This window comes from Garra rufa, chromosome 18, assembly GCF_049309525.1.
Source record: "Garra rufa chromosome 18, GarRuf1.0, whole genome shotgun sequence".
Taxonomy (NCBI): domain Eukaryota; kingdom Metazoa; phylum Chordata; class Actinopteri; order Cypriniformes; family Cyprinidae; genus Garra; species Garra rufa.
Genome location: NC_133378.1, coordinates 17859637 through 17881995, shown reverse-complemented (window position 1 = coordinate 17881995; position 22359 = coordinate 17859637). Strand labels below are relative to the sequence as shown.

The 22359-nt window shown below is 35.2% G+C and overlaps 2 protein-coding genes across 2 annotated transcripts in view; one reads left to right on the top strand and one right to left on the bottom strand.

Annotated features, from left to right (window-relative positions):
* Positions 1 to 1090: 1090 nt before the first annotated feature.
* commd7 (COMM domain containing 7) lies at positions 1091 to 11895 on the bottom strand. The gene is made up of 9 exons (XM_073823371.1): positions 11753 to 11895; positions 9791 to 9844; positions 9092 to 9194; positions 2800 to 2856; positions 2676 to 2713; positions 2490 to 2580; positions 2318 to 2367; positions 1512 to 1560; positions 1091 to 1411 (listed from the first exon to the last, which is right to left on the bottom strand). Exons 1-9 carry the CDS (start codon positions 11834 to 11836, stop codon positions 1335 to 1337), a joined length of 603 nt encoding a protein of 200 aa, XP_073679472.1. The 5' UTR covers positions 11837 to 11895; the 3' UTR covers positions 1091 to 1334.
* Positions 11896 to 12379: 484 nt separating this feature from the next.
* Positions 12380 to 22359, top strand: part of dnmt3bb.1 (DNA (cytosine-5-)-methyltransferase 3 beta, duplicate b.1) — a 52163-nt gene continuing 42183 nt past the window's right edge. Inside the window, exons 1-2 of the mRNA XM_073822637.1 lie at positions 12380 to 12526; positions 18294 to 18392. Coding sequence (XP_073678738.1) covers positions 18333 to 18392 — 60 coding nt within the window. The 5' untranslated portion in view covers positions 12380 to 12526; positions 18294 to 18332. The remainder of the gene's footprint in view (positions 12527 to 18293; positions 18393 to 22359) is intronic.

Below are 22359 nucleotides of genomic sequence, written 5' to 3'. Positions count from 1 at the left end.
GCAGACAGAAGAGTGTCAGTCAATAATTGAAAAAATTTAAGTATTAAAATGAGACAATGAACCAGATTTCTCTGAATAAAGAGAACGGAAGCATCACAGCTCAAAGAGAGGGAAACAAGGACATGTGTAAGGACAAATCAATTGAATGATTTATCTACACAGCCTCTAGGTGTGTTCTTTGATATTGCCAGTCTTGATATAAATTGGCTCCAGGACACAAATACCTTCTAATAGGGAATTCATATTCAGCACAGAATTCATTTATTAGATCCGTCTGTGTAAAGCATGACAGCCTTTGATAAAGGCAAACACTTTTCAAATGTCTGCTGACAGAAAAATGAATACGTTTCTGTAGACCTACAGAATGAAGATGTGCATTTTTCTTATTTTACCTAAACATATATATATTTTTTTACATTTAGTATTGCCCTTTAGAAGCCACAGAAGACACTTATATGTTACCCAGAAGACAAAGTAAGAGAAATTTACCCTGATTTTTAAATTTGTAATAGCTGCACATGAGTCCCTCAGTTGTCCTCAACATGAAAATATGATCTTCTGATCATGCAGTCATTGTTTGAAAGGGTTCAAATCCACAAAAATGAAAACAAAACAAAAACACCTAATGTGTGGGACCTGAATGATTTTTCTGAAGAACAGCAGGCAGTTTAACTGTTTAGGACAAACAAGGGACTCATGAACAACTATCCTTAAACAAAGAAACACAGCTGTGGATCATTCAGGTAACGACACAGTATTAAGAATCGAGTGTGTGTAAACATTTGAACAGGGTTATTTTTAAAATCAACTATTATTATCTCTATATGTAAATGTCTTTTATGTGAAATATCTTAGGTCAGCACTAAATAAAAAATAATATGCATTTTGTTGGATCCCTTTTATTTTAGTAAAATAGTTAACATTTTGGAGATTCTGCAAGGTGTATGTAAACTTTTGACTTCAACTGTATATACAGTAAGCAGATGGTTTTACTTTAAAAATGTCTTAAGTACTAGCTTATAGTTTAAAATATATTAATTTATTAGTGAGCAATGTATTTGTGAAAAAGGTACTAATAAAAACAATGGCAGAAGAAATACATCAAAGGTTTAATAAACAGAAGATCATCAATAAAATGCATCAAAGTGGAATGTGACTTGTCTCAAACAAAAACACATGTACAATAATGCAAACAATCACACAACTGAATAATATCAGTGAATTATAATTATTAAAGTTTCTTTTTGAAACTTTTTGTAAGTATGGAAACTTCATTACAACTGTTACTGATCAATAGGCAATAAGGCAAACTCTGATTACAATTCAGACCTCAATTAACTGAAACAATCCATAGTGGCTTTGGCACGCTCCATCTCATGAAGGAAGTTATAGAACTGAGGTAAAGTCAGCTCTATATGAAGAAATACAAACAAAAATACATTGAATGTGTAATGAAAATGCTGAATCATATACGGTATGTTTCAACAACAAGGGATTTGAAGTAAACTTACCCATGTACACATTTTCTGTCGTGTTTCCTTTTCTGATCACAAGTTTTAGCTGTAAGAAATAAGAGGGATCATACAAAATGCATGTTATTTTTTATTTAGTACTGACGTGAATAAAATATTTCACACAAAAAAAAACTTAATGATTGATAAGCCTCCAAAACTTCCTGAAGCAGACAGATGTTATAGATCAAGAGTTTGATCACTAAAGAAAACATTAGACTGCTTTTGCGTGATTACAAATGAAAAACAACATTAGCCAAATATTCCCCACCATGGGTATAATATGCAAGAGGAGCTCTAAAAATATATTTTCTTCATGTCAGAGTGCAGTTAAATGGAATCGTAATTAGAAACTGAAAATATTTATATTTTAGCTTGAATGAAAGGAGACGTGATGGCATAATTAAGTTATGCTTGTGATCATGCATCTCTCTCATGATTCTGCTGCGGTTAGTGCATGTGCTTAGGTTCTTATTAAAGGGATAGTTCACCCAAAAATAAAAAGTCTGTCATTAATTACTCTCCCTCATGTTGTTCCAAACCCGTAAGACCCTCGTTCATCTTCAGAACACTTTTTATGAAATCTGAGAGCTTTCTGATTCTGCATAGACAGCAAAACAACTACCACGTTCAAGGCCCAGAAAGGTAGTAAGGACATCATTCAAAAAGTTTGGGGTTTGGAACAACATTAAGGTGAGTAATAATGACAGAATTTTCATCTTTGGTTGAACATGGGTAAACGTCTTTAAGACATGGGTTAAAAAAAAAAAAAAAAACAATCTCTTGAATGAATGAAAAACGTTTACCTGTAGAAAAATATTTCCTGTCTTTTGCAGCTCACTTGTACCAACGGTAACTGTAAAGAAATGTGCATTTGCATTACTCACATATTATTTAATCACATTATTTATATTCTTATTTGCACTGTAAACAATATAGATTTAACCATTGCTAAATATAGATGTATTCATTGCTTACCGCCAAATTTCCACTCCATGTCAACAAGCTGGTTTACCATTAATGTCTGTCCCACAGCCAGTCTGGACAAAACAGGATAGTGGATTTTCCACTGAAATAAATGAAAGATGCAGTCATGCTTAGTCTTACAGTCATATCTATCCACAAACACATGGAAACAACTAAAATGACTATAATAAGACAAACCTGGTCAGAGAAATGACTGGCCTTGTCCTCATTTAATCCTGTAATTTAGCAATAGATCACACTGTTAAATACTGACAAATATAATCAAATGGGTATTTGTGATGGCTGTGAAGAAAGATGGTACCTAATGAAAGCAAGTCTGCCTTCACCTGTTCAGCTGTTAGGTTTCTTTTTAAAGCACCTGAGAAGAAAAAAGGACATTCATATTGGCTCTATATGTATATTATATCGCTGTGCTTTTTTTCAACTCCGTTTTTATTCATTTTGTTATATTAACAACACAGAACATACAACTATATACCATTACAGAATACAATTTTCCAGACCAAACATATATGTGACCCTGGACCACAAAACCAGTCTTAAGTTGCTGGGATATATTTGTAGCAATAGCCAAAAATACATTGTATGGGTCAAAATGATAGATTTTTCTTTTATGTCAAAAATCATTAGGAAATTAAGTAAAGATTATGTTCCATGAAGATTTTTTTGTAAAATTTCTACTGTAAACCTATCAAAATGTAATTTTTGATTAGTAATATGCATTGCTAAGAACTTAATTTGGACAACTTTGAAGGTGTTTTTCTCAGTATTTTGATTTTTTGCACCCTTAGATTTCAGATTTTCAAATAGATGTATCTCGGCCAAATATCGTCCTATCCTAACAAACCATACATCAATAGAAAGATTATTTATTGAGCTTTCATATGATGTATATATCTCAGTTTTGTAAAATTTAACCTTATGACTGGTTTTGTGGTCCAGGGTCACATATAATAAATAAAAAATAAATAAATAAGCAATTAAAGTACATATAAATACTACAAATAAAGAAATAAATGATAAAACAAATACAAAATGTTTATATGTACAGGTTGAATTACAGTGCCTAATTGTTTCATGTTCTGTTATGTTGCAGCCTCATGTTAAACTGCTTTAAATTACTTTTTTCCCCACATTAATCTGCACTCCATACACCATAATGACAATGCACAAGACAGGTTTGGAATTTTTAAGGAAAAAAATTAATTGAAATGATTCCATTGCATAAGTATTCATACCCATATGGAGGACAGTTGGAATTTAGCTCAGGAGTATTCATATCGCTTTTCGATATTACTACACTTCGAGTGGAATTAAACTGTTTCAAAATCATTTGAATGGGTTTGATTTGGAAAGGCAAACAACTCTCAATAAAAGGTCTAACAGCTGAAAATGCATATCAGAGCAAAAACCACGCCCTGAGGTGAAGAAAAATGCCTGTTGAGCTTAGAGACAAGGATTGCCATACATGTCATACATCTGGGGAAGAGTTTAGAAAAAGCTCTGCTGCATTGAAGGTTCACAGAAGCATGTAGCCTCCATTACCCTTAATGGAAGAAGTGTGAAACAACCAGGGCTCTTTCTAGAGCTTGGCCTCCTGGTCAAACTGAGCAATTAAAGGAGAAGGGCTTTGGTTAGACTGGTGACCAAGAACCTGATGGTCACTCTAGTTGAGCTCCATGATCATATGTGCAGATGGGAGAAACCTACAGAAGGACAAACATCAATGCAACACTCCACCAATCTGGTCTTTATGGCAGTGTGGCCAGATTCAATCCTCTCCTCATTGAGCAAACATGAAAACACACTTGGAATTTACAAGATAACTGCCAAATGCAGACGTGCAAAACTTGTCATCATACCCAAAAATTCTTGAGGCTTTAAAGGTGCTTTAATTAAGTAGTCAGTCAGGGGAAGAATAATAATAATACAATGTACTTATTTCATTGTTTAATTTTTAATACATTTGCAAAGTTGTCTCAAATCTGTTTTGTGCTTTGTGATTATGGTGTACGAAGTGTAGACTGATCTGGGAAAAAGGTAATTTAAAGCAATTTAACATAAGGCTGCAACATAACAAAACAGTGAAAAATTGAGGGGTATGAATACTTTCACAAGTAAAAAAAAAATATTTTCACGTCTAATTTCAAATTACAATCATCACAACTTACTGTGTAAAGGGGGACCTTATCTTTAAAAATTATTTATCTTTAAAAAAAAAAAAAAAAAAAAACATTAAGAACCTCCTTCCAGAACACCTGCAACATACAATGAAACAATGTCCCAGTTTCGTCATAGCATTTCATACAATTGTCCGGGATGTTCAGATTAATCCTATTCAGTTTAACCAGGGTAATATATGTCCAAAACATCCATTTGTATTGTCGTATTCTACATCTAGTATTGACAGATTGAGTTTGAGCTAAAAGGAAGGCGTGCTCCCACTGCTTCACAGTGATCTCCACCTGGAGATCTCTTTTCTATGCTGAGAGGTATGCCTGGAAGCTCTCCTTTGATCCAGCCAGTAATGTCTTGTAAAACAAGGAAAGCATTCCTCTATCATTCATGCGATGTAGAGTAATTTGTTCTAAAGTAGAGAGTTGAGGTTCTGATTTTGTTTTTATTTTGGAATATACACCACCAGTCAAAATTGTCTGGACAGTAAGTCTCTTCAGCTCATCAAGCCTGCATTTATTTGATCCAAAATACAGCAAAAGCATTAATATTGTGAAATATTTGTACTATTTAAAAATAACAGATTTATTCCTGTGATCAAAGCTAAATTTTCTGCATCATTACGTCAGTCTTCAGTGTCACATGATCCTTCAGAATTCATTCTAATATGCTGTTCAAGTAACATTTTTATTATTATCATTATCAATATTTAAAACAGTTGAGAACTTTTTTATTAGGATTATTTGATGAATAGAAATCAGCATTTATCTGAAATAAAAAGATTTTGTAACATTGTACACTATACCATTCAAAAGTTTGGAGTCAATATAATTTTTATTTTGGGAAAGAAATTATAGAAATTAATATTTTATAGCAAGGATGCTTTAAATTAATCAAAAATAATAATAAAAGACATTTATAATGCTACAAAAGATTTCTATTTCAGATAAATGCGGTTCTATTCATCAAAGAAACCTGAAACAAATCTACTCAGCTGTTTTCAACATAATAATAATAAAAGTTTTTTTTTAGCAGCAAATCAGAATATTAGAATGATTTCTGAAGGATCATGTGACTGGAGTAATGCTGCTAAAATTCAGCTTTGAAATCACAGGAATAAATAACATTTTAAAATATATTCAAATAGAAAACAGTTATTTTAAAGTGTAAAAATATTTCAGATTTACATATTTCCTTCAGCAGCCATTTTTTAAATTCCAAATAAGTATAAAGTTGCCCTATATTGTAAAAAAGGAGAAACAGATATTGTCTCCTCCAAAAAGGAATGGGCCTCATGCCAAACTGATATTGTATTATTAATAACTGATAGGGTGTATCAAACTATATATATATATATATATATATATATATGACTGTAAAAGGAGTAATAATTTATCTTTCTCAATATCGAGCCAATAAGTAAGTAGATAAGTAGATAAGTAAAACATAGCTTTTCCAAGCTGTGCCGCCCAGTTGTACAATTTTATATTTAATAAAGAAGGGATAAACGGCTTATTATTCCATATGAACCAAGGTCAGAAATGAACTTTTCGATGAAGGGGCAATATTTGCCCCTGGAATTGATTTCCATGGGCATTTTTTACATTTGTGAGAGCAATTTTTTAAATCACCTTATTATTATAAAAAAAAACCATATGTGACCATGGACCACAAAACCAGTCATAAGGTAAAATTTTACAAAACTGAGATTTATACATCATATGAAAGCTCAATAAATAAGCTTTCTATTGATGCATAGTTTGTTAGGATAGAACAATATTTGACCGAGATACATCTATTTGAAAATCAGGAATCTGAGGGTGCAAAAAAATCAAAATACTGAGAAAATCACCTTTAAAGTTGTCCAAATTAGGTTCTTAACAATGCATTTTACAAATCAAAAATTACATTTTGATATATTTACAGTAGGAATTTTACAAAAAATCTTCATGGAACATGATCTTTACTTAATTTCCTAATGATTTTTGGCATAAAAGAAAAATCAAAAATTTTGACCCATGCAATGTATTTTTGGCTATTGCTACAAATATACCCCAGCGACTTAAGACTGGTTTTGTGGTCCAGGGTCACATATATTGTCTTTAATGTCAAATACTTAAATGTACCCAATTACTTTATCAATATTTTAAACTGTTGTCAATAACAATAGCTCATAGGGCTTCAATATTATGAAAAAAATATATTATAGCATATTTTTGCTCTTTATATTGTAATAATGATTATTAATATCAATATAGAAAACAATATAAAACGTTTTTTGTTTCGTTTTGGCGACGTCACATTCTGGCTTCATAGAAACATGTCGGCTCATGACATTAGCCAACTTAAGCCAAGTTATGCAAAAACTCCATTATAAACACTAAAGCTACGAAATTAATCTTGCACTGTATTGTTTTTGATGAGGTAATTTGCAAGTGTGCACATTCAACACAGCTCCGGTGTTTTCAGCGCTGACTAATCTAAGCGCCTCTGATTGGCCAAAGCATTCTTAAGTTCAACAGAAACATGTTTGATTGGTTACAAAGGCTCAACACTGCACAAAACAGTGCGCAAAGGCAATCTGATGCAATTTCTTTTTAAAGGAGTTCACTTTCAGAACAAAAATTTACAGATAATGTACTCACCCCCTTGTCATCCAAGATGTTCACGTCTTTCTTTGTTCAGTCCTTTCAAGATTACTCTCCATATAATGGACTTCTATGGTGCCCACGAGTTTGAATTTCCAAAATGCAGTTTAAATGCAGCTTCAAAAGGTTCTAAATGATCCCAGCCGAGGACGAAGGGTCTTATCTAGCGAAACGATCAGTTATTTTCTAAAAACATTTACAATTTATATACTTTTTAATCTCTACACAGAGTACACACAGAGCTAGACAAGATGATTTGGGGCATTTGGGGTTAAAAGTATATAAATTGTAATTTTTTTTAGAAAATAACCAATCGTTTCGCTAGATAAGACCCTTCTTTCCTCAGCTGTGATGTTTAGAGTCCTTTAAAGCTGTAATTTGGAAGTTCAAACTCAGAGGCACCATAGAAGTCCATTATATGGAGAGAAATCCTGAAATGTTTTCCTCAAAAATCATAATTTCCTTATGACTGAAGAAAGAAAGACATGAACATCTTGGATGACAGGGGTGAGAACATTATCTGTAAATTTTTGTTCTGAAAGTGAACTACTCCTTTAAGCCGTAATATGTTGTTTAATTGTGCAGGGGCATATTTTGCCCTGTTGTCTTGAATTTACGAGGCAGTTCTGTTCATTTTAGTGGCATTTTTGCCACAAGCCTTTGTTAATTTCCGACCCTGATATGAACCTAGTAAAGGCTTTAGTAAGAGTGGGGAGGAACGCAGTAGGTAGTGGAAGGGGAATAGATTGAAAAAGAAATAGAAACTTTGATTACGCTTATACACTCTACTAAGGAAATTAACATTGTGCTCCACTTAATAACTACCTTCAGTATTAATGCAACCTAATTTTGTTGTGCCCTAATGGAGATATTAGTTTTGGACATTTTAAAGAGCACTGATAGTCTAAAAAAATCTGTATTCTTGTCATTGCACAAGTCTGAGATGTCATCAGATGACTGATGATCTCATATGCGACTTTTGAATTATTTTCTATATAGTTTTAAAAACGAATGTGTATTTTTTGTTGTGGATGTCCCAATTGGGATATAGTGTTCTGAAAAGAGTTTGGTTGCATTTGTGAGTTCATAAAAAAGTAACAGCATTTTAACCGCACATAATATCACAATATCAACCACAGCCTCCTGAATCTATTTGTATAGCAGTATGTTTTAAAGTACAGTAAAATTAGATTTTAGATTTAAGCTACCTGCCTTTTGAAACAGTCTTTACATCATCGAGAGTGCACTACATAGGCAGCTCACTAGGTTTTGAAATGCAGCCTATACTTTATTACATCTCTGTCTGAATCCACTAGTACATATTATTATACACCATCACTTTTTTTCCGCTGTAATTGTGTTCCATCAGTATGATTAGTAATTTGATACGTTCCTCTTCATTCTAATGTCTAAAAGCACAGGCAGCAGGATGCATTGCATGCAAATGTAGCAGCATACCAATGCATACTGATTGGTAGGGTCGGCCAGTCTACATGTGACATTAGGTCCAGATTCCCCAGGGCAATTTGCAACGAGAGCTATTTGCATACGTAAGGATCCTCTAGGCGCATAATGCAGCAATTTGGTGTAAAATAAACTGAACAATCACTCAATGAGATTAGGATCATAGCGTGTTTAGATCAGTGCTGGGGTCAGGCTAAACGTCTACATTTGATGTTATCACTAAGGGAAGGGGACTGCATTATTCATGGGCGAAATTTCAGGTAAAGGTGCTTGATTTGTTCAAGATGAATGTTCTGAAGGTTTTACCATGAGGTAGGAGGAGGACACTCTTCATCAGAGCCCTCAGCGGTCCCGCACTCATCCCATTCTCTCCAGCAAACTCTGTCAGCTGACGCAAGAACCGCTCTGACTGATGAGGAAGAAGCGCAATATGTAACTTTTATTTATGTGTAACTACAAATAGTATTATAATAGTAAATGTAATAAAGATTGACATAATGACTCTTTTTACATCAGTTACCTGGAGAAAGCAACATTATGTATATAGGATTCATATGGGAGCCAGAAGCAATGGTTTAAAGTTAAAAATGTCTAAATAATTGGTTTGTTTCTTACAAACACACATCTTTTTACTTCACAAGACATTAACTGATAGATTGGAGTCTTGTAGATTACTGTGATGCTTTTATCAGCTGTTCACCGCAAAGGATCCATTGGTGAACAAGTGGTGTAATGCTAAATTTCTCCTAATCTGATGATTCTGGTGAAGAAACAAACTCATATACATCTTGAATCGCATGAGGGTAGGTAGATTTTCAGTACATTTTAATTTTTGGGTGAACCATTCTTTTTTGTGGTTGTTGTTCATGCATTTGGCTGACAATTTTATCCAGAGTGACTTGTATTGCACTCAAGGTACATATTGTATCCTTTTGTGCATGTCCTGGCAAAGATTTAACACAGAAAATGGCTTTCCAGGGATGTAATCTGGGAGCATTCACTCACCTCTTTGGGTTCTAGAAGAAACTGGTATAAGATCTCTGTCAGACTCACAAACTGCTGCAATGGGAGGAAGAAAATAAAGTTAAGAGATTGGCATTGAGTGAAGGCTGCATTCGTGCATCTAGGTGAAAATCATAAAAAAAAGAGTCTATCAATACAGTCCCGCTTTTAAGTAGCGATAAAACATGCAGATATTTGCACAAAACCAATCCAAAGTTTGGACACAACTACTCAGTATCACTATTTTATAGTAACAGTTATTAAAATGATAAAATAAGATAATGGAAGTGAGGAAAAATCATGTGTAGTCACATAAACATTAAATAAATTAAAACTATCTTGTATATTTTAGGTTGTACAAATTTCCACCGACCAACTTATGAGGTGTATCTTGGGATGCTTTTAAACAGGACTAAATGAGTTTCCAAGGATTCTAGAATCTTGTTGCCTGTACTTCCTGAGTTTTTTTAACCTACTTAAAATATTAGCTTTGCAAAAATAAATAAGTAAATAAATACACACATACACTAAACACACTACACTTTAAAGAAGTCTCCTTTGCTCACCAAGCCTGTTTTATTTGATCCGAAGTCCAGCAAAAACTATAAAATTTACAATATTTTTACTATTTAAATTAGCCATTTTATTCATGTTATATTTTAAAATGTAATTTATTCCTGTGCTCAAAGCTAAATTTGCTGTTCAAGAAACATGTATTATTATTATCAATATTTAAAACAGTTGAATTTTTTTTTCAGGATACTTTGATGAATAGAAAGTTCAGAAGAACAGCATGTATCTGAAATGAAATACTTTTGTAACATTATACACTATACCATTCAAAACTTTGGAGTCAGAATATTTATTTTAATTTTATTCATTTATTCTTAAAATAAAGTATAGGAATTAATCATTTCATTTAGCAAGGATGCTTTAAATTGATCAAAAGTGATGATAAAGAATAATTTTATAATTTTACATTTTTTTTATTTCAGATAAATGCTGCTTTTCTGAACTTTCTATTCATTAAATGTTTTTTTGTTCAAATCAGAATATTAAAATGATTTCTAAAGGATCATGTGACTGGAGTAATGATGCTAAAAATTCAACTTTGAAACTGCATAAATAAATTCCATTTTAAAATATATTCAAATAGAAAACAGTTATTTTAAACAGTAAAATATTTCAAAATTGTACTGTTTTAGCTATGCTTTGAAACAAATAAACACAGGCTTGGTGAACAGAAGAGACTTCTTTAAAAACATAAATCTTACTGTCCACAATCTTTTGACTGGTAGTGTGTGTTGCTGTATGTTGCATTAAAACTGTGTGTGTGTGTGTGTGTGTGTGTGTGTGTGTGTGTGGTCACGGTCTCTCTCTCTCTCTCTCTCTCTCTCTCTCTCTCTCTCTCTCTCTCTCTCTCTCTCTCTCTCACACACACACACACACACACACACACACACACACACACACACACACACACAATCATATACAAGTATAAACATTTCATATGTGACTTTATTAGGTCCACTTGATTTATAAAAAGTCAAGCTGTTTCCTTAACCGTTCACTGAAAACCAATAAAAGTACCTTTTTTTTAAATCAATTTCCTGCTGGAGGTGGAAGGCTGAAATAAGACAGTTTTATATAAAGGATAAAACTGCAAGATACAGTAAACTAATGTTCTATATTGTTGCGTTTTTACGCCTGAAATCCTCTACATTACTCACAAGCCCAGGTTCGTCGTGCTAATGCTAAGTGTTATGGTAATCTCACGTGACTACATGTTAAAAACAATTAGCGACACTTTAGGCGACTTGTTTCTGAAGGCGAGATGACCGATAGACCGATTTACTAACAATTTACTATCTAATCAAACTATACACAAAATCTGATGACCACAAATACACGGCTTCATTGCTATCAAAGTTCACACTTTCTCTTCCCAGCATACTCGATTCCTACCTGTTCACTGAATTTATTCAGATTCTGAAAATCAGTGCTGACATTGTCGGGTAATGTATCGTTTGTAAAATGCAACTGCAACATTGTTTCTCAGCAGCTCCGCTGTTGATACACTGACTGAACTGTCATATCTGCTTCCACACTTCCGCTATTTCTTCATCCAACGATTTAAGGATCAGCACTTTCGTCATTTTCATACTTGAGCGCTCTGAGCACATGTGATCATGAAATTTTGTTGTGCAGTGATAATCTAAATGTTCGTATGCATTAATTAAACAATCACAGAAGACAAGATACGTAGGTAATATTTTATTTGCAAAAAAGTAGATGATTCATTTATTTTTATTCAGGCTACATCAAATCTGTGCCGATAAACTTCTATGATATTAACCCTTAAATAGGCAGAAACATAAAAAAATAAATTTGATAAAATAATTGAATGCTATTTCTGAACATTTAAGAAGTCATATAAAACAATTAAATGTTTTTCTTCAAACGTTGCTATTTGTACAGTTTGTACAGTTTGCATCTCATCCCTTAAAGGGATTAAACAGTAGGAGGAAAAAAAACCCGGGAAAAGTGACGTCTGAGTGTAGAGGCGAAAGACCCAGCGGTCCTTGTGAACGAGACTCCATTTACATATTCGCCCCAAGGGTTTAAAGGCGTGTGTACCAGCAAAGATTAGTGTGACTCCTCGGCACCTTGGCAGTGGACTACTCTAACAACACCTTCAGTCTTTGCGTTTTTGTAACAATACTACTTCTCCAGACACAGGTAAGTTTCATACCTCTTCTGCATGGAGCATTAGTGCGCGTTCTCGGGAAGAGCTCAAGTGCAGCATGACCGCACATGTCTGATCATATAAACTACTTGTTCAAACTTTGTTACATTTTAGTTACTTTAACCTGTGAATTCGACATGTAATTACAATGTATTTAATTTCGTGCTGTTAAAGCATGGAATAGTGTGTGCTTTATCGAGCGTGCATGGCTGAAGCGGGCTGAGAGCTTGTCTTATAGGTGATTATGTAAGCGTGGGGAAGTTTGTGAAGTTTATTCCTCATTTTCCTGCATTACCGGTCTGAGTCCGTAGTGTTTTGTGCACACTGCTCGACTTAGAAAATCGATTATTGCAAGATTTACACGTTCCCATGAAAATCCAGATGTTTGGTGAAGATGCAGCGTGAGGGCTTTCCTTACATATTTAAAAAATAATAATAATCGGTTAAAGTAACTAAAAACTATATTTTTAATTTGGATTTAGGTTTTTCCAAAAATAAGTTAACTTTTTGAATATGCCTAAAGGCCATGAAGTAAATGCTGTCAAATAATTTCTGTTATATTAAAACCGGTTTATTTCGTTGACGTCATAGAATTGTTATAACGCGCTTCTCACTTTTGCATAACATAATTAGTAATGGAAACATTTGACTCTCATTTCTGTCATTTCACCTAGGCCTACTGCAATGTATTTATAGTTAATTAAACCATTGTATACTCATCTCCTGTGGAATACAAAATGAGATTACTCAGCCTCGGTCATCCTTCACTTTCACTTTTTTTCCCCCCTAATATGGAAAGTGAATATCGAATGAGGCTGTCATTCTGCCTATCCGCTTATTTTGTGTTCCACTGTAAAAAGATAATCATATTTGGTTTAATATTGAGTATTTGACTGAACTGTAATTTTCGGGTGAGCTGTCCCTTTAAAACAATAGAAACGCGACTGCGTGTAATAAATAAGGGGTGCAGAGTGCAGGTGAATTCCGTAGTGGGGTGAATGTGAGTTGAGTCGAGCGTGCATCTGAGCGAGGGTAACGTGGTAATTGGTGTTGGTAGACTGTACGGCGGAGCGCGCGCTTCGTGCCCGCGGGGCCTCTCGAAGGAATGCCGCGCCGTCACTTTGGTTTTGCGCTGGTGCATAGAAATGACTCAGACTTCAATCAAACCTCTAGTAACAATGAGACTGCACATTGAAGTTAGAACGACATGGCCAGTTCGAATAACGCGACCTTCTCTCAGCTCTTTTTGGTTGCTTTTATTAGAAAACTAAAGTCGTTCATTTGATATCTTGACTTATTTTTTCTCAGATCACGTCTGCATTCACAGTGAAGGTAAATAAGAAACTTTTTTTAATTTAATATTCAAATCGTGTTTAAAGCAAACCCTGGGTATTATGACTTAATATAACGTATATGATGTCTCTTACCGAAAAATTTAGTAGAAAACAAATGAAAGATTCACGTTATTTAAAAAAATCCACATGGGGTTGGTGGGGGCGCCATTATGACGTGAAATGGTTGCGCTCTGTGAGCTATTGCGCTACCTGTCCTCATTTTTACCACAACACAATTAATAAATGAATGAATACACAACTCTGAAAATAAAATACTGATACCATGACCACAGCTGAAAGAGCATACATGTGGCAATGCAATGGATGTAGGTGTAAACCATATGTCGTACTATCAGTTTTCCCTACAAGTCTAAACGCCCCCAGATATCTAGTGAAATTCTTGCTACAAATTTACAACCAAAAGCCGCACAATGTGGCACTGTATCAGTATATTATTTTCAGAGTTGTGTTGCGGTAGAAATAGCAACAGGTAGTGCAGCCATTTCATGTCAATGAAATGTGGCGCCCCCTATAGTCTAAAATAAAATAATGTAAGCTTTTCATGGTTTTCTGCTACATATTTCAGTAAGAGACATCATTTACATTACCGAATTGACCCGAATATAGGACCCTTTTCACGATGTAGCTTTTGGAAAAAGGCCTTTGGATAACCGAATCTATATTCTATATATATTTTATTAAGATTTTTTTTTTAATTATGTTCATAAAATATTATATAATTGCTTTTATTAGAAAACATAATTCGTTCATTTAATATCTTGACTTTAATAATTAAAAATATTGCATATTTTTCCCATTTTTATTTTAATTTCATATGGTAAATGCTGGTCAAATGTACCAACAATCATTTAAAAATATAAAATTTTTATTAAACCATAAAAATAACAGGTAGCCCATCTGAATTAGATAACAATTGAGCTATCCATCTCATAGCCTACTAAATTTCCATAACAGTAGAAGTGAAATCCAATTGTAGTCTTTAAATCTGGGTACTGTCATATGTTTTAAAATCACTTACAGAGGAAGTTTGGTCCCATCAGGCTAACATGACAGTCACGACTCATGCTGCTGTAAGCTTTTCTTTCTCTTTTGTTTTCACTCGCGATGTTCTAACAGTACAACCCACATTACATTACGTATTTCTTGGCACACTTGTTTTACTCATATTTGGTGCCACCTATTGTTGTGGGTGTATTATTGACATGTCAAAGTCGACTCTAGACCCTGAATATAAGATGACCGTGTTTTTTCAGATGTATTTCCAAGAAAATATTGTCTTATATTCGAGTCAGTGTGGTATATTAGGTCATACAAGTCTTAATAATAGGTTCCAGGGGCGTCGGACAGGGGGTAATAGTGGAACAGAGTAACAGGGGCCCTTGGCGAGGGGGGGCCCATCGCGATCCCCGTCTCCCCCAGAAACGTAGGATTGCAATCGCAAAACACCCCCCCCCCCCAGTGCGTGATATTGCGATCGCGAACAGTGCAGGTAAACTAAGCTCCCCGATCTCAAGAGACGCACTAGCGACCGATGCTAGAGATTGCAGCCTTTAGCCACCTTGTTAGTGCGTCCGCCTCCCATGCCAGTGACCTGGGTTTGAGACCTGCTCGTCGCGGGTGCGAGTAGGTCCCGAGTGAGAGGGGTTACACGAACATTTTTAGTTAGAACATAATTTTTTGTTTTTAGGGGGCCCCTTAGCTGAGTCAGTGCACGGGGCCCAGAATTCCCAGTGACGCCCCTGCGAGGTTCCCTTTAAAGCTTCTCTTTAATTTTGGCATGAAATAAAAATTCACACTATATTTTTAAAAAAAAATGCATGTTATGTTGTGTGTTTTCAAAATGTATTTTGACCTTTCATTTTTAACTAAAAACTCATAAGCAGACAACAGACTTCTGTCTGGTGACATATGCACTTCTAGCCACACTTCTAGTCACATCTAGCCACGTGGTCTGCCTAAACCCCACCCCTGCAAACTCAAATTCACCTAAAGTACCTTTCAAGGACAGTCTGTTCACATAATGGCCTTATTTACAATATTTCAGGCATCCAAGACCAAATCCTTTGGGGAAATCCTAAAATCAGCAACAAAACCTAACATGAACAGTCCCATGAATGTTGATATTTTTTATGCTCAAATAGCGTGAAAAAATCAAATTTTTCTAGCTAAACCAGCAAAAGCGCATGTGCAGTCCTAAATGCATGTCTCACTGTTACTTTGGCCCTGTCCCAAATGGGACACTAATGTGTACTTACAGTCTTTGGGACTTGCAGTGGCCACTACATGCACATGTGTACGATTAGTCATTTTAGCTTTCAGAAGGATGCTCGCAACCACCCTTTTTGCAACTTCTATGCGTCCTCGATGTGCACTTTAGCCGAGCCTGCACTGAGGTGAGCTCCACAGCAGACTTACGGCATTACATCAGGAAAGTGTGGACTCAGAGGTCCGCAAAGGTTTAGAGTGTGATTTGGTACAGGGCCTATGGCAACCAGAGCTTCTAAAGGCAGCTGCAGTTGCGCAATGATTTTTCCAGTTGCCGATTGGCTCTTTTATGTAGAAGACAGGATTTATTCCAACATATTGCGTAATGTAAGTGCACCGTCTTGGTATATCTGAAGCCTTTGGTTCATTTGCCTTCAAATTTGAGAGCAACGCCCACATTATAAAAATCTCATTAGTAACTAATTTGTAGAACCGACTCTCCACTCACCATTTTTTGTCTTTCGATAATCTGTTAAAGTCCTTAATGCTATTGTACAATTTCGATAGGATAACACTTTATCAAATAGAATAAAAACATTAAAAAACAGACCTGATGCACATTCCTTATTCTTCATTTTGTATCGTCATTTATTCATAATGTTGCATTTGCATCATTTTTCCAAGTCGTAAATGCGAACAAGGAGGTCTTAAATGCACTTGAAACTACACTTCAGTACTTGAGGAAACTTGTTTTGTATTATTTTTTTTATTATTAATCTCTTTTATGTGAAACTTAATATGGGTTTTGTGATCAGAAATGACAGATGCAAACACACATACACACTCAAACCTGCGTTAATACAAAAACCTTCCTCACATTGGGTTCAGTCCACAATCTCTGTCATTCATACAGACCTTTGATGTGGCCTCTTATTGTATTCACTCTTATTCACTTCTCAGTTCTCCCACTGGGCTGTGGAGAGAGCATGTTTATAGGACCCGTAAGGAAAACTTACGTATTGTCACTTAGAAAATGGACTTGAAATGAGATCCATAGAATTTAAGAAGCAAATGCCTTTGTGTGTGTACTTGCACGTTCTTGTCTGCAAGACTTAAGCACAATGTCATTTAGCCATTTCTTGTAGGATGCACCTGGAGGCCCTGCCTGTGTCCTGTTTGCATAATGTGGTTTGTCACTTTCCCTAGTTTCCCTATTTCCCCAAAACTAGTGCACATGTTAGATATAGACGGTACAAAAAACTGCTTTCCACAGCGATGGGAAAAAGTTGTTTTGAGTTATAATAAAACAGAAACACATTCGCCACCCTCAGGGTGTAAGGTGCACAACAGCTGTGATCTGGAAGCATGAATGACTGATGAGTGTTGTGTTGACAGGCTAAATGTTTCTACCTCATGGGATTTTGGGACTACAGAGGATCGTGAAATTCATGTAATGATACTAAACATGACAGTATCAAAGGCAGTTTACTTGAAAATGAAACATTTGTCATCATTCACCTTTACCTTAATGTCATTCCCAAACTGTTTGACTTTTTCTTTCTTTCTTTAGAGTCCAAAAAGAAAGTTCATCTCAAACGCTTCTGCTCATTTCTCAAATGAGATTGATTTTTTTTTCTTACAACAGTAAGTTCAGATTTCTGACCATTAAGAAAAGTCCATAAAAATAGTGTCCAATATGCCATGTTAATATGAATTTTTTGTTTGTGAACATTGTGTAATGTTTTAGGGTAGCCGTTTTTCTCATACTGTGAAGTGGTATAGTGGTCTTTATTTACTTATTAAGGGATAATACAACACCAGACTTCTTTGTCTAGGCTGCAGTGGTCTTATAATGGTCTCACTTAGACACTAATTACCCGAAACAGACATTGAAAGTCAGAAATTAGACGTAAAACCTAATCACAACTGTAACAGATTCAGTATACAGTATGAAGTCATTATAATTTGACCCATTTTTCTATTCATTTTTTTTGAACGAAATTTGAGTACTTGTTTCCTGAGGTCAAATGTGACGACATGTTTAGCTGAGACAGAAGTCAATGTAAAGTCAAAGTCTAAATCACTTAAATCCATTAATCCTTTCTCAGAGGATGTTTTTTGAAGCCATAATAGGTTCATATCTCTAGATTTGCTATATTTTGTGTCTTTCTGTCATTCATCCAATTCTTTTTCTTGACAGGATAGAGAGCAAGAAATAAAAAAGACGACTGAAATAGTGATGCCATCCAACAAGTACTCCTCCGCTATCATGGCGGAAAGTGACAAGATGACTGCCACGGTAAGATAAACAAAGAGTGTTGGCATAGCTTTATGTTCTGTCATGATTTACACACCCTTTACTCACTTTCTTTTTCTGGGGAACACAGAATTTAAAAAAAAATCTGGTTGCTCATTACACAATCACAATGAATGGCGACTAAAGTTTTCAGAACCAAATTTATTGCATTTACCCTCCATTTTGTGAGCCTTATTTACTATATTAAAATGTTAAAGGACAAGTTCACTTGCAGAACAAACATTTACAGATAATGTACTCACCCCTTTGTCATCCAAGATGTTCATGTCTTTCTTTCTTCAGTCATAAAAAAATTATGTTTTTTGAGGAAAACATTTCAGGATTTTTCTCCATATAGTGGACTTCTATAGTGCTCCGAGTTTGAACTTCTATCCCAAATGCGGTTGTAAATGATCCCAGCCTAGGAAGAAGGGTCTTATCTAGCGAAACGATTGGTTATTTAAAAAAAAAATGTTTATATACTTTTTAACCTCAAACATTCAGAGGTTAAAGGCAGTCTTGCTCTGTCTCAACTCTGTTTTTTCCAGTTCAAGACAGTTAGGGTATGTCACAAGACAAGACAAGCATTTGAGGTTAAAAAGTATATAAATTGTAATAAAAAAAAAACAATCGTTTAGCTAGATAAGACCCTTCTACCTCAGCTGGGATCATTTACAACTGCATTTGGGATTGTTTGAAGTCGCATTTAAACTGCGTTTTGGAAGTCCAAACTCTGGGCACCATAGGCCACTATATAGAGATAAATCTTGAAATGTTTTCCTCAAAAAAACATAATTTCTTACTAACTGAAGAAAGAAAAGACATGAACATCTTGGATGACAAGGGGGTGAGTACATTATCTGAATTTTGTTGTTCTGTAAGTGAACTTCTCCTTTAAGCGATAGCTTTGACCGCTATTCGGGAAAAATCCAACACCCACCCTTGACACACTGTTCCAGTGTCTGCATCACTGGAATGATATCAGCCTTACTTTCACATCAGAACTCATTTTTCTCTCCCACATGTACACAAACAGTGTGTGGGGCTGTGGAGTGGTGTGGGTGTCTCACTCGTTTCTGGTGTTTTGGGTTCAAATTGAGGCCAAAGGTGTAGTGGAATTTATGGGATTAGAGAAAGGGGAGAGAGAGGGAAAATGGTAGTGTCTGGTTCTCTTGGTGGAAGAGCTTCTCCAACAGGTTTATTTTATGGCAGCTCGTTTCAACTTTGTCCTGATTTTTTTTTACATTCTAACGGATTTTTCTTCATATTCTTTGTGAGTGTAAATGAGGCAAGACCGCTTCATTACTTACTTTTGATCCTGCACTCTATAGTGTGCAAAGAGAGAGAAAGAGCAGGCTCTTTGAGCGCTGCACCTGGCTGAGGAAGTGCTCTGGATCCCAGAGACCAGCTGCTTGGGCAAGGAGGCGAGAGAAGCACACTGTCCATTCAGATGCCCAAAAAACACGTGCCATGTCATTTTGAGCTCAACTGAACCTAGTCTGTACTAACAAATCTGTATTATGAGATGTCTTCAATGCCTCTGACCTTCTTTTACTCTGTTGCAGCATGTCAGAGTTCTAATATCATCATTATTTCTTTTTAACTTGATGGAATGTTTGGGTTAAATACGGGTTAAGCTACTGACACAATTTTTCAAATGCTGTCAGTAAACCGCAGAGAGCAATTTTAACTCGCCTCTTAGTTCGAAAAGAAAAATGCCCTGACAGAAATGGAAGTCTGTGGTGAAGGTTTGTCACAATACCAGTATTTTTTTCTATGAAAGTAGTTTCTGTAGGAAAATTGGTTACATTTCATTCTTATAATGCAAGCATTTCTATTTTGCAAAGCAGTGCATCCAAAAGGAAGCAAGCGAATAAATCGTTAAACATCAATTACATCACACTGTGTGCATGTACATGGTTAAGATGAAGTAATTTTGGATTATTAGGTTTTAAATAAACATAATTTTAATTAAAAAAATACTTTTATTTTGTAACCTGTATATTTCAGACCACAATGTAGCATACTTTGTATAAATTTACAGTACATACAGTTGAAGTCAAAAGTTTACATACATCTTGCAGAATCTGCAAAATGTTATTTTACCAAAATAAGAGGAATCATACAAAATTCATGTTTCCTTTTATTTAGTACTGACCTGAATAGGATATTTCACATAAAAGACGTTTACATATAGTCCACAAGAGAAAATAATAGTTGAATTTATAAAAATGACTCTGTTCAAAAGTTTACTTACCCTTGATTATTAATACTGTGTTGTTACCTGAATGATCCACAGCTGTGTTTTTTTGTTTAGTGATGGTTGTTCATAAGTCCCTTGTTTGTCCTGAACAGTTAAACTGCCTGCTGTTCTTCAGATCCTTCAGGTCCCACAGATTCTTTGGTTTTTCAGCATTTTTGTGTATTTGAACCCTTTCCAACAATGACTGTATGATTTTGAGATTCATCTTTTCACACTGAGAACAACTGAGGGACTCATATGCAACTATTACAAAAGGTTAAAACGCTCACTGATGCTCCAGAAGTAAAACGATGCATTAAGAGCTGGGGGTGAATACTTTTTGAATTGTTTGAATACTTTGAGATTCTGGAGCATCATTGAGCGTATGAACCTTCTATAATAGTTGCACATGAGTCCCTCAGTTGTCTTCAGTCTAAAAAGAGTTGGAAAACCAAAGAATTTGAAATAACAGGTGTGGGTCATATTTTTTAAATTCAAATACTATTTTCTTGTGGGGACTATATGTAAATGTCTTTTATGTGAAATATCTTATTCAGGTCAGTACAATATAAAAATAACATGCCTTTTGTATGATTTTGCAGATTCTGCAAGGTGTATCTAAACTTTTGACCTCAACTGTATACATTATATAAACACACTGAATAGTGTTTACTGGATAGCACTGGGAAGACGTGTAAGAATTAACAGATTAATTTATTATCAAGATTAAGTCTTTTGTCGCAGCACTACTGTTTTGAGTTTAATATGAAAGTTCACCCAAAAATGAAAACTGTCATAGTTTACTCTCACTTCAAACCTGTATGACTTTCTTCTTTTGTTTTTTCCCCCACGCGGTGGAAGTCAGTGGTCACCAAAACTGTGTGGTTACCACCTCCTTCAAAACATAAGTCATACAGTTTTGAAATGACATGATGATGAATGATTTTCATTTTTGGGTGAACTGTCCCTTTAAGGCTGGATACTCTATGGTATGTGTTGTCATTTTGAGTTTCACTGGTGGATTAATTGTGCGATAACAGGCTCTACTGGCTAAAACAAGTTGTCTTACAGGTTTGAGGACATGACATGTGCTTCCACATTTTGCTCATGTTGCGTCTTGTCTGGAATTGTATGTCTGTATGTCTGCTTTAACATAACTGTTATCTGATGAGCCTCTCCGCTCATCAATATGCCTTTGGCTACTGTGAGAGTGTGTGTTCACATGGCTGGCAAGCATGGTGGCAGACACACACAGAACTCTGGGAAATAACAGTGAGTTTCCACACATTGCTATTCCTTGGTTTGTGTGTGTGTGTGTGTGTGTGTGTAGTATTACGTGATATAAAGGGGATCTCAGCCACCTGGTTTGATCCGCTGACTTTCTTTGGCCTTTCAAAAGCTTGAGTCCAGGGCTGGGGGCCCCTTTAGGCAAAACCAGTACAGGGGGTGTCATTAGGAGCCAGCAGAAAGATAAACTGAATGACTGAAGGACCCATAAACCCTTTCACCTCTCTAGCTTCTACTTGCCTCCCTAAGCAGAATACATGGTTTAGTTATAATGTGTGCGCTTACTCTTGTGTGTTCTTGCTAAGGTGATTTGAGCAGCTGTTGCTTTGATCTATAGAGGGATTTTCTTAGTCATGAGGTGTGCTATGTATCATGCCGGTGACCTGAGCAATAATTCATGTTTCAGGATTGCTAGGGCTCTATGATTTCAGCAATATGGAA

Bases quoted from the DNA above. Each gene is read 5' to 3' on its own strand.
- commd7 (XM_073823371.1), bottom strand. From the start codon at position 11,836: ATGTTGCAGTTGCATTTTACAAACGATACATTACCCGACAATGTCAGC. The intron at 1,561-2,317 runs GTAAACGTTTTT...TATTTCTTACAG, and splicing joins CAGGAAATATTTTTCTACAG to CTAAAACTTGTGATCAGAAA. The intron at 1,412-1,511 runs GTAAGTTTACTT...TTCTTCATATAG, and splicing joins GACAGAAAATGTGTACATGG to AGCTGACTTTACCTCAGTTC.